Consider the following 13055-nt stretch of genomic DNA (forward strand, 5'->3'; position numbering starts at 1 on the left):
ATTCTGCGCTTGTAGGTGGGGTGTATTCATTAATCGTTTTAATTAAACAAGTTGCGACAGTTACCAGGCATGTTAATGTGGGTCACAGTATTTTACGGGCAGCTGCTTAGTGTCCTGAATCACGCGTTATAAACAAACGAGAAAAGAAAAATACTTGACCCGCAAACGTGAAATGTGAAAATATGTCTACAGCCACGTAGAGAAGTCCGCGAAAAAACGTGAAAAATGAAAATGAGAAAGTTCAGAGCCGTTCCCTCCTTACACACTCAACAGTGAAAAGCCTCAATCTTGTTTTCTCGCGGGGAGTTACAAGGCCACGAATGAGAATGCTTTGAAAAAAAAAAGTAAAAAAGAAATATTCAAAAAAACTGTACCCCTTCGCCTCGAGGGTGCGGTGGACTCGTACTTTTCCGGGGTTTTGATTGGCCACGAGAAAAAAGCTTGCTCCGGATTTATCGACCGTGAAAAGAGTACAACAGTAAAGTAGTCGGGTAGGTATACGTATACCGTGAATTAACCGACGAGTTGACATCTGAAACCACTTTTGACGCGGGGACGAGAAACGGTGGAATCGAAGCGGCACCGATGGCTAGATATCGCGAATATCAACGGGATTTGAAGACGGCAAAGGTGGCGTAATTTACGAACAATTCAGGGATAGAGTTCAATTATTTCGGAGATACGTACTACGCACAGTAGAATCCGTATTGCGGTGATAAAGGCGAGCGAATGGGTGGAGGGAACTGCTCCACGTGCCTTCGATGCTCGAGTAATTGCTTTTTGCGTAAGATAATTTACTCGCGATCCTTCCGCGCCCGCCACGTTGGCCGAAAGCGAAGAAAGGGCGAGCGGGATTCACGCACGTGTTGTTGGAAGATAATAAATTCAGATGCGAAGAGATAGGCAACAGGCCAGTCGGTTGGCCCGCAATGCGAAATGAATATTCAGCAACTTCCTTGTTTATGCGAATGCCCGAGGCTGGTATACTTACAATAGAAAATCTTGCTCCCAGCACGGATTGGCTCCCTTGACGGTGACCGTTGTTGATTTAACATTCTGCAGCTTCAGCGTTACGTACGTGTTGAATTGTTGCGCTGAAATGTCATCGAGCCTAATTAACCGACGTCGAAACGCTTCTTACGATTCGATTGATAAATCGCCCTGATCGAATGGCGATTGTTTACCGATTCTAGTTGAATGAAAGTGAATGCGAATCAAAAAAAAAAAATAAATAAAAAATCAGTCGAAACAATCTTTGATGCGAAATTGTACAAAGAATTCACGACGCTCTCGACGAAGCAGCAAACCACTCCACAGGTACGGGACGTACCTTGAACTCCTACGAACCGGGCCTTCTTCACTGAAACAAAGAAAGAAAAACGAAACGATGAACGACCTGCCAACAGTCTACATTCAAACTAGGTATACAGCAATTTGATACATCATACGTATTTGCAATCCGAGTGGGTATGAACTACTGTCGGAGGTGGGGCTGACCGTATTCACCTACGCTGATTCATTAGACCGTTTGATTTGGCTTTGGGTTTCACCTTCTACGGAATTGCAAATAATGACAGTACACAAGCCGGTAAATGAAACATATTTGTTGTCCTTTGCCATATTCTCCATCTAATTTGTATCTGTTCGGTGAATAACCCATTTGACGAATGAATTTAATGTTATACGTATTAGGAGGTCGTTAGAGATATATGAGGCGTTCCACGTTAATTCGACTGGGGTCCGACCCTTACCCTCTTGGATTTGGTTCGTGATTTTTTATATTGTTGTTCCCACTCTGCAAATCTGTCTGATTTTTTTTCCAGATTTTTCTGCCCCCCTCGGAGCTGACAGAACTCTTTTTGTTGAAATTTACAGATTTTTGCTACACCTGATAGACTTTTTTGATATCATTTTTATCCAGTTTTAAAAAAGCACGAGACATCCAATACAAGAAATCCCGTTAATTAGCTAAACTTGTTGCATAACTATTTTTTTTTCTATCCTGTGGGATAATTTTTATGGTATTCGCAAACAATCTGTAAGGCGAACCAACAACTGTCTTCATTTTTCAGGTGAAACTAATTATATTCAGTAGGATAAGTAAACGCCACATTCGGCTGTTAAACAATTTCGAAGACCAAATTTTTGAGTCAAGACGTGTATGTACTCATTCTAAACGATGTCATTCATCCCTCCAGAGGAGGGTTTAGGGTTAAGATAAACCGATGAGATTTTAAAGATTACTTACAACCGATTTTGGGGGTAAGATTAAAAAAAAAAACACACGCACCATTACATACAAATGTACAACGAGTACCCTAAAATAACGACTTGATTATCGAGACCCAGCAACGTCCTCAGTTTCATCGATGGCGAATTCCGATCCGGCGTTACGCACCTGGGAGTTAATCCCTCACCGAAGGTACCAGACGTCTGGGGTGGGTGATAAGGATAATATTTCTCCTCGCACCCGAACCGAACGAGCTCGGCGTCCTGCTCGGTCGTATTCAATATCCAATCTCGGTACGCGACTCGGGACTTTTCGATCGGCGAACAATTGTGCGAAGCATATTTCCCCGCTGTCCCGAATAACGTATCACGCAGACAACGACATTGCCGGTTCTTTATACTCTGTGGAAAAGTATCGCGAATCTCGTTCAACTCGAGGCGAGAACTGCTCACTATAGATACGTAGGAATATAAGTGGAAAAATTATTCACCTGAACCTGAATTTTGCGTTTATGAAAAGGGTGGAAAAGGAACTAAACGTAATCCGACGAAAAGGAAGGCCGAAACCGTCTCTGGATAATCCTGTATGAAATTTTCGAGGTAAAGTGAAACGCGACGAAAGAGTGGTACTGCAAAAAGAGGTGTAATTCGTCAAGCCATAACTCGCCCTGGTGTGCCGCACCGATCCCTTAACCCGATTAAATATTTACCGTTGACCCTCGGTAACAAAAAAAAAGAAAACAATGAAAGAAGAAAATGCCAAATTTTTAAACTCCGACTTTGAAACCAGCGCACTCGAATTTGCAGAATCCTGTGCCGGTGAAATCGGAGATACAATTTATCACGGCGGAGTAAATGGGACCGAAAAGGGGCACTTGGATAAAAGCGGACACTCGTTTTTCGCGCTGCTGGCATCCCAACGGTTTACCTCCCTCCTATATCGGTTAGAATTCCGAATATCAGGCGTAGCCGGGTCTCGTCATTCATCACGGTACCAGCCGGAGAATGGCCAGGAATACTCAGTGTACTTCACGTGCGATGGATGTTATCGCGATGTCGGTCAGTTTTATCTTTCAAAATCACGGTTCCGCTCGATCGTCACAACTGCACACGCCACTTGCACGCGTGTAACCGAGTATTCAGACGCAGTTTCTGTATTATCAGAGGCTTATTTTTAGGAAACTTCAGCTTACTTTCACACGTAACGTGTCCCTGCTGGATTGAAAACCGGAAGCTTTGACTGGCAAGAAGAAAAACTTGCATCGAAATTGGCAGGTACTCTTTGGATGTAATGGCGCGTTTTCAAGTGTTCGAACGAGTTGTATAATTCCCCTAGGCTCCTTTAGACCGACAAATTTCGATCGATAGTTCGAATATTGACGAGAGAGAAATGGCCCACGCTGTCGACGGATCATCCGTGACGAAGAAGTTGCGTGGGCGATCAGGATGCTCGTGAGGAATAACAACGCGAGCCGGCGTATGTCTATATTTGTATCATCTACGTCGCGAGTCGAGTACGGTCAAATGTCAATTGCCACTGGATATCGACTTGTACCAATAACTAACCAGCTGCCGGACGATCCCCCCGACGTCGAGTTACGTCAGCAGACTATACGGCATACGTAGAGCGTTCGTCGTTCGGTGGAACGTAAATCCTACTTGAAATTGGAACAATTACGAAGACGGGCGTCAGCCAGTCATACCTACGTATACCTGCCGCTGTACGTGGAAGACCTGCATCACGAAATTTCACGGAGCGTGGTATGCTTTGAGGGTGGCTACCTGTTGGAGTGCAGGGAGGAGGTGAGGGACCTCGAATCGCCAACATTTACGAACAGTTTAACAAGTATGGCATAGTTTGGAGCCTCGCGTTTTTGCCGCTAGATGCATCGTCACCTTCACGCGACTTTCATAGCGCAATTCACAAAGTCACAATCATCAGTACCGTGACTCAGATCAGTTACCCTAGAAATTTCCCGGATGGTGAGCTGATTTTTGTGCCTATTTTGCACCGTTCCGAGTGAAACATGGTGAACCAACAAGTTCAAGGTTGAGAATCCCGCGGTAATATCAAGCTGAAAAAGTTGTACGAAACAACTCACGACGATTTCGTGCATCCGTCAATGAACGTGAAACTTTGCCATTTTACCTTTTACTTTCTTCAACGCGCACAGCACGAAGTACACGAAGCTTTATCCGGTTACGTCGACGCTTTCCAGCAGCAGTTTAACGCGGAGCTCCGCGATTCGTCGAGCGGAAAACCGGAGGCGAACGCGACGGCAAAGAAGAAAGAGACAGGCACTGCGGCCAGCCCAATGGTCAACTGGGACCGAGCGTGTTTGACCCAATCATTGGGACGACATGTCGTCGGACAGATTTGGAATCCCGTGATAAACTGGCGAGCAAATTCGTTGATTGACCTTTCCGGTTAGGAAGAGTAGATTATCGGCCTCAACTTCTCGTTACAGTTATGACCCGCAATTTAGCACGAGATATCCAATTAACGGTTCAACTTTCACCCACTGTGCTAATATCGTACAGTCACCGACCAGGATCGCCATCGATTTCTTTCGCGCCTCGTATCGAGTCGCGCACGAAGGTGCAAAATATACGAGAAGAAAGGCGATGGTCAAACTATTGCTGGACCACATGATCGGCGTAATGCGAATCCTGATATCCGGCACCAAATAGAATACGTGTCCCAATGCGGAATGACCGACGATGGATGGCCCATCCGAGCTTTTTCTATCAGTGTCTCACCGTCACCCCCCAAGTTGGCCCTTCCTCACCCTTTAGCTTCGATCGTTATCCCTCTAATTTAAGAATTCCTTCGTTTACGGCCACGGGAGATTGTTTCTTATCGAATTTAAGCTCGGCCTTGACGAGAGCTAGATGAGAAGTTACGATCGTCGAAGGTCACCGGGCGTCAAGTTATCACGTAACTTTACGAGCAGCAACAAAAAGTGGATTATATAAAATAACGACGGGCTATACATGCGATAGATATATTAAATTCATATACCTATGCGTGGCGGAGGGAAAAATGGGGGAGACAAAAAAATTTCGCCTGTAGCCACAGCCGTAAAACTGTTATATAGTTATACGCGTTCGTGATTTTCCCGTTTTTATCCGTTCCAAAAGAGTCGTAATCCCTGACGCGGCGGCGCAATACGAGCCGCTGACCTGTATCCCAAAATGTTAACCGGAAGTAGGTCGTTATATCGGGGAACAGAGTGCGGCTTATTAATATTACAGCAAGGTTCACGCTGCCACTCCTTGTCGAGTCAATTTCCCGGAAATCGGGTTCAAAATCGAGCCGAATCGACCCCAACGTCATATTTTCCCGGTGAATATATGACGCGACCCCTCAAATCACGCTGCGGCAATAACACGTGAAATATTTTCCCGTAAAAGGAAGATTTCATCAATCATCGTTGCGTCATAAAACTGCGAAATGGGAGCCATGAGCTAATTCGCAGTCATTTTTCTGACGAACTGATAATTCATTGGCATTATTATCGATGGTCAATAAACTATTCGGAACGATTATTATGAACCCTGGATGTGTCGATACGCATTTCTAATTTACCGCGATCCTCCGAAAAATTTGAAATCTAAACGCTATTACATGGGGAAAAGGCAATCAGGCTGCTTTCCTCCAATAAATTTGTCAATGTCAACTCCGATGTCAACTCCTGTTGAGTTGACCGTGACTAGTCGAAAAATTCGAACATCAAGTAGGGCTTTTTATTTTTCAGCAACTCTTTCGCGCCGAGATGTAACGCGACAATTAATTACGTTGTCGTTTCGATCGTCATCGCGCGTCAGCTCCCGTGTGTCAAAAGTATGAAAAGTCTCTCAAGCGATGGAAACAGCTGCAAGAAACGAGCTCGAAGAAATGAAAAGGTAGAAAAAAAGGAGCTCGATTCCAGCAGGATTTTAAAGGAAGTCTTACGCTTCATTGTTCGCGGCGTAATTGCGCTTGCAAGTAACTATATTGACGTGAGAGTGCAGCAGACGCGCGATGAAAAATGTGTACGTATACACGTCGAAAAATCTCCGGAGTTAGAAACCTTCAATTTCTGTATGAAAACGGATCGCTACTACCGTTCGCCGTATAAATTGAATTTCCTATTGTAAACCGTCTGGATAATTTGTAGACGTAACCGAAACTATGATCAACCCATTTGGGACGGCCGCGGAACATCGCGACCGTAATCTGATACTTTCGTATTCTCTCACGTTTCACGGTAGTATCAAAACTCAATGGGCTATTTGGTACGCCAATTCGCTATTCAAGGGCACGGGTGTCGGTACAATTACGTATCACGATGCGTATCTTCTTATGAAAATTCCCCGCTTCGTAAGAACAAAGAAATTTATCCTGGAATAAAATTCGATAAAACACTGCAAGATTTCGCTATTTTCTCCACTCTAAATCCTAATAACCAAAGTAATTTCACCATGTGAATACATCTCATACGGGGGATATTGGAAAGAAATTCGATACGGATTGCGCTTGTTGGAAATAAGGGAAAGAATTGACGCCGGCAGTGGCGAAATAATTTTTGCAGCGATTCGTTCGGCGTAAAAGTTATGGATTCGATAGAGCGATGCTCACGTTAGGCACATGCACCGACATTCTCTCCGCGAGCACAACGTGTATCGTATAAGGGTGTAAGGTACACATCGCGGCGCAGGTGGAAGTCGAAGGCACAAAGAGGGGTAGGATATAGGCTAGTCTAGGCACCGATATTGCCTTCCGTCTCGCCGTCGTCGTCGACAATGGACCGTCCGGGTCTCTCGGTCTGTCTATAGAAGCGAAGAAGCCTACGTGACGTGCTCGACTCAAATCTTGCCCACCTTTCCTCGCACAGCTATATACATGTATACCTGTACGCGTAAACTTTTCCCCCGCGTCCGCTCTTCAACCCCCGGTAAACCACCCTTAGAGAAGCCTTTCGCCGTTTATAAAGTTTCCACGAAGGAACTTGACTGGCCGACCTCCGTTCTTTTACACGATCCCTCCTCTCGTTTGCGAGGGCGGCTGATGCAGACTGCGTACAAAATTCCTCGCGATCACGCAAGTCGCACGCTTTTGTAATCACGCGGACCTTGTTCGAACAGCAACGAAACACGACCGCCGTTTCCCACGCCTGCTTCTTACTTCTTTCGGGATTAATTAGTAGCTCCGCTAGCTTCGTTCTTTTGCGATCACTTTGCATCAATCTCTTGCAAAAATCTTATACCGAACAAAGCGGTTTTGCTCGAAGTCGAGAGGGTGGAAATCCTGTAATTAGGTGAAAAAAAAAAAACAGTGAAAATAACGATGACGACCGTAGGACTTTATTACCAACTGACAAGCTCGAAAAAATCGATCCCAAACAATTTGTAGGGAATTTGCATTTTCGAATAAAAACAAGCTGTCTTTCATCAGAATCCTACGAACTGCACAGATTTTTCGCAAAAAAAAAAGTAGTACTACGATTTCTCTGGTGTTGTAATTGTATAACAATATGTACATAGGTATAATAACAAAGAGTTTGTTGATAGTCGATATTCAGATACAGTTTCAACATGTTTTACTTTTTTTACGATCACACTGAATGTTTCAATTATAATTAACCCGAATTTACTTTTATAACGTTTCTGTCTCAGAGGATTTCCGACACGACTGTACGTCTCCTACATCCGCGTTACGGAATGAATTCCGTCCCGCGGATAATATAAGACGCAGGCACTCGTTGTTCGTTCTCCCTCGAAGCTGTACTTGCCGGTCCTTAAAGGGCTGTCGAAGAGGGCCCTCGAGGGGTGAAGAATCGCTCGGTGGAACATCGCTCCCGACGTCAGAGCTTCGGAGTCAAAGAAGAACCGTCGTGGCGTCTGAAATTGTACGTCACAGCGAATGCGGCACTGCCGGAATTCGAGTTATTGCACAAGAAAATCCCCGCGGCGATCAGACGGCGATGAAAACCGGTGCGGAAAAATCGCCTTTCCTCCGAATCGTCGATGCAGGAGCGAGGAAACCAAAAGTTTCGAAAGTTCTGTCGTAGATATTAAATATCGCGGATTGCATGATTATTTATGGAGGGGGGAGTCCGCCGGTATTAAAGGCAATATTTACGTGTCGCGATGGCCAGGCTGCGATAGCTTATCTGCTTTTATCAACCGCGATTCTCGCCTCGTGCGCTTCGTTCTTCAAAAGGGACGAGGTTCGCTTTATTCGCCCACCTGCGCAAAGTGCGTAAACGCGTTTCGTACGTAGGATGCGTATCTGTCACGCTTGACACGTGACCGAGCTGCTTTCTTTTCCGCCGATCCATTATAAGTGGTGAATTTTTTAAACTTCGCGCGTACAGCATTGGCAGACCACGTTTCCCCCGATTACTGATTTCTTAATACAACTGGTGGACGCACTTGTCCCAAGTTTTACCGGATATATTCAAAGGTCAGAGCGACTAACGAGGGTCGCTGTTCTGACGTACAAGTTAACTTTGACCCTCCCGAACTCGCCGTTATTCAATTGCAACTTGACCGACGATCCCTTACTTTTGTTTCGACCCTCTTCAGCCGGCGATAAAAAGTAATATCTAATTTTTTCACAGGAAATGTCTCTGCATACTTGTATATAAATGGGTGTATTTATTACATCGCGGGTGAAAAACTTTTTTGCAATTTTAGGAAAAAATTCACGGCCCAACAGCGCTTGCGTAATGAAAGTGCTCCTGAAAATCGTCGGGAAAATTTGTATAGCAGCATTCGTGCCTATCTAAATTCTCGAAAAGGATCAAGTATCATTTTCCGAATCTGCAGACTCGACTGAAATTGAAGAGCCAATCTCTTCAAGCTAACTGTTATATTAACAAGTAAATCAAAACGCTGATAAAATATTAATTTAGCTACCGTTGAACCGCTTGTACATTTATTTCGGGCAAACAATAACTTTTTACACTGATTACATTCGCCAAACTTGGTTGTTAAACCAAAAATTTTTCCCGCAGAATAGTGTATCGTACACATGTAGCACCATTCTAAAAAAAAAAAAAAAAACGAACAGCCTACAGGGTTCGCTCTTAATTAAAGTTACGCAAACATTATTCAAGCTCACCGTTTTCATATCTTGTCGCGGTAAAAATTTAACCCCCCAGTAAAAGCCACCCTCAGCCAAGCCCAGTGCAGTAAACATTAAATACTGTTTTTATAACAAATTTGACAGTTTTGAAAGTGCACGAAGCGCGATGATCAAGTACGTCTAACATGTGTATAATAAAAATAGTCCAAACTACAGTTATAAAAAACATACAGGTATAGCTGCTGCTTGGGGTATACGAGAGAATAGATAAATAATAAATCGCTAGGCTCACTACGGTCTCACTTTTTCTCGTATCCCTTCTTTGCTCCGATTTCTTATCATCCCCTTATATTCGAGCCAGTGCAGCATGTGGCAACCGATGGGCCATTTGCAGGGCTCGCAGAATTCCGCGTTGTCTGTGTACGCACACTGTATTATGCAGGTATTACAAGGACGTATGATCGTGCAGGTGACATTTATCACCGCGTCCTGAGAGATATTCCGCAGGCTGCACACACAGCACGCGCTCGAACTTTGCACGCTCTGGGAGGTATAAATTCTGCACCCTCGGTTCAGACTCTGCTTCCGTATGATTATCGACCGGCGCGACGAGCTGCAGTGTGATTGAGATTTCTCGTTCAACTTTATCGTGCTTCTATACGCAGTGATGGAACCGGAAAGAAACCGCAGCTCCTCTGCAACGATCGCTAATTTACTATTTTACAATTTTTACATACGAATTGATATTCCAGCCACGCTCTTATCGTTCCCAATACAGTCATTCACGCTGGTTATGAATTGTCTCTCTTTTTCCGCTCGGAAACTCCCATTCATCACCGATAATGACGATCGTTTATTTGTCTTCAGTCGACGAAACAACGACAACGAATCGTAATCTCTTCAAGTATTAATTTCAACGACAACTTAACACCGTCACTCGAAGCCTTTGAAATTCTACATCTCGCTTACTTCCTTCTGTTTTCCAGCGATTCTTGCGGGTTCAGGTCACGTCGGAATAAGTACAACGGCAAATAACTTGTGATTTTCATTTATGCTAAGAAGTGGCAAACTTTTGGCAAGTCAATTTTACCCGGTGCACCACGCCGAATCGAGTATAAGATGCAAGGGTGCACGGATAGAATTCGAGATTCGTTGACACGAGGGAGAGAAAGAGAGGGTGAGGGACTCCTCGCGGTGTCCCACGAAGAAAATCGATAAGATTACTTTTTTTTATCAGATTTTCTTCCAACCCTCCAACCTTCGTTCCACCCCTCATCCCGTAAAATTTCTGGGAATCGTGGACGCTGCAGTAATCCGATAGTTAAACTCGCGTTGTCGCGAGAGTCAATTCACTCGCTATTCGTGAATGGCCGCTAACACGTTTCTCGTCGTGATTATTTTCTCCTTTCGAGCTGACTCGCCCGAACATCCCTGGCACACGCTCATCCTTGTTACAGGTATATATGTGTCATGCATATGAAGCAACGTAAAATAATGCTTTAGAGGGGAATCGTTGACAGCTGAGCGAAACATTTACTCACCGGTAGATGTAATACCTGTGCCTCCGCACTGCATGTACTACACATACGTATTGTTGGGCTCACACTTCCCGGCTTGGAATTGTTACCAGTCGCACAGCCGTCCTCTCTCTCTCTCTCTCTCTCTCTCTCTCTCTCTCTTTCTCTCTCCCTCTCATCCTCTCTCACAAAGACTTTGCAGGAGAAGCCATCCGTTCCATCTTCCTTCGCCCTACCTGGCCCGTTGTCGGATTTTCGCAACGTTTCAAAGGCAACCCCGATGTTCCGTAGGTGCACGTTACCGAGTGCTCTGCAAATTGCACGCTAATGAGAAAATCACTTTGGATTGCACCCACGGTTCTCTGAGTCCCTGGATTTCAACGTCGTATAAGCGCGTTACTACGAGGGGAAAAAAATCGTACAAACAACTGTGAAATTATGACAATCTTTCCGAAAGCCTGCGGTTTACCGAGGATCAGGAAGGCGCGACCCAGTCCCCGAATGTGCGAAGCCATACTGCGATCAGTAAAGGATTTACATAATTCCATCTTTCGTGGCTCGGCTGTCGTTCGATTTCCGAAAGTTTCTCGTCATCCCGAAATGTGGCCCTGAAATGTAGCGTCGAAATTCGAGGCTACCGAATCGGAAAGGGTCAACCAAAGGTCGGAGAGATCGATGGTCAGTTCTCGGCTGGTTCATCATCGTTCGCACGAATAGCTGAGATCTACGTTCGAACGTCTTTTGGAGCCGTTTTATATATATATTACCCGGGGGGTGTTTTTGCATGTGGACACAGTGTCACGGAGTATTTCGCATAGCGTTTACCCTCCTCGGAGAAAAGAATAAAGAGCAAGGATAATTGGGAAGAACATCGGCTCGCGGCTCTGTGGAAGTAACGTTAGGGAATAAAATTTTAATAAACGACCTCCAAGAATTTTGAAATTAAAGTTGAAGGGTCCTCGTTTTACCCGAGGATCGTTCCATGTACGTACATATGCATGCGGCGATTTACGCTCGCATAGGTATACGTATTCGGAGCACGCGATTCCGTAGCCTCCGATGGGCGAGATTTGAATACTGATGAAAACTTGAGCTCCTATTTATTCGTGATTCAGTCTGAGCCGGGGCGCCATTTTCTGCAGCCGAGAAATGTGGCTCCGAAGAATAACCGCGCTTCGAGTAGCGAAATTCCACCTCGGCCGAAGTAATTTGAAGATAATTTTTATCGGCTTCGTTTTGATAACCTTTCCCTCGTGCACTTGGCCGCACTGCAGCAGCTGCAGTTTGTACGCCAGCCGCTATTCGCGGAGCTGAACAAATCCCCTGGGATACCCGTATCTCGTTTCCTAAATCCTCCGGGAACCGGCGGATGCTTCCGCTTCCGTTTCAATACTTCAACAGGCTCGCTTCCTCTGACTTTCGCGGGCTGAGACTAAGTTTCGGCGACATCCGGTCCGAAACATGGCTCCATCACCGCACCTGGCCCCCAGAGTGAGAAACTTGCGAGCTGGATGATCTGTTTCGCTCAAAGAATCTTCGAAACTCTCCGTTTCCTGTTACCGCAGAATATACAACTTTCCAGTTTTGCCGCAAAAGCCTGATTACCATTTCCTGAAACGCGTTTCCGCTCCCCTTACCGCGAGTTAAAGGTAAGTAGCGAATTCACGGGGTGACAAGTCTGCAGTAACGAGCTTTCGAGAACCCGAAACTCGGACGGTTCCTTTCGCGCTTTTATTCTCAGAACTGTAATTACACGGTAAAAATGAAATAAAAAAAAAAACAGAAAAACGGAACAGAATGTTTTTGTTTTTCAATTTCTTTAACACCGAGACAGGCAGGCTGCCGTCGACTAATACCTTATGCACGCGAGGTGATGCATAAGTAATAATCACGTCGTTCCTACAGGCGCATATACCCGAGAGAGTTTGTGGGTTCAATAACTCGATTAATGTGTTGTCGATAGTTCAATATGCATGAGGTTGTTTCACCGGGTAGAGAGTTGCCTTTGCGCTTAATTAACTGCACAGGCAAGCTGCAATCTGCGGCCCACCGCTGCGGGATGCAGGCTGCGGGTCAAAAGTATTCCCTGCGGTCGGAGTGTTTTTTTTTTTTTTTTTATTCCTCTTGTTTTTGGCTTTTGCTCTGCCTTTTTTTTTTTCTTTTCTTTTATTTATTTTTCTTTTTTTCCATTACCAACTTCCGACCGCGGTACAGAGAGAAAGGTATTACGGGTATCC

At 44.9% G+C, this 13055-nt stretch overlaps 1 protein-coding gene across 1 annotated transcript in view; it reads right to left on the minus strand.

Moving 5' to 3' along the window:
• The window catches only part of LOC124185566, a 64411-nt gene that overhangs the window by 44161 nt on the left and 7195 nt on the right, over positions 1-13055 (minus strand). Inside the window, exons 2-3 of the mRNA XM_046576443.1 lie at positions 1331-1360; positions 992-1094 (exon numbers count right to left, since the gene is read on the minus strand). Coding sequence (XP_046432399.1) covers positions 992-1094; positions 1331-1360 — 133 coding nt within the window. The remainder of the gene's footprint in view (positions 1-991; positions 1095-1330; positions 1361-13055) is intronic.

This window comes from Neodiprion fabricii, chromosome 6, assembly GCF_021155785.1.
Source record: "Neodiprion fabricii isolate iyNeoFabr1 chromosome 6, iyNeoFabr1.1, whole genome shotgun sequence".
Lineage (NCBI taxonomy): Eukaryota > Metazoa > Arthropoda > Insecta > Hymenoptera > Diprionidae > Neodiprion > Neodiprion fabricii.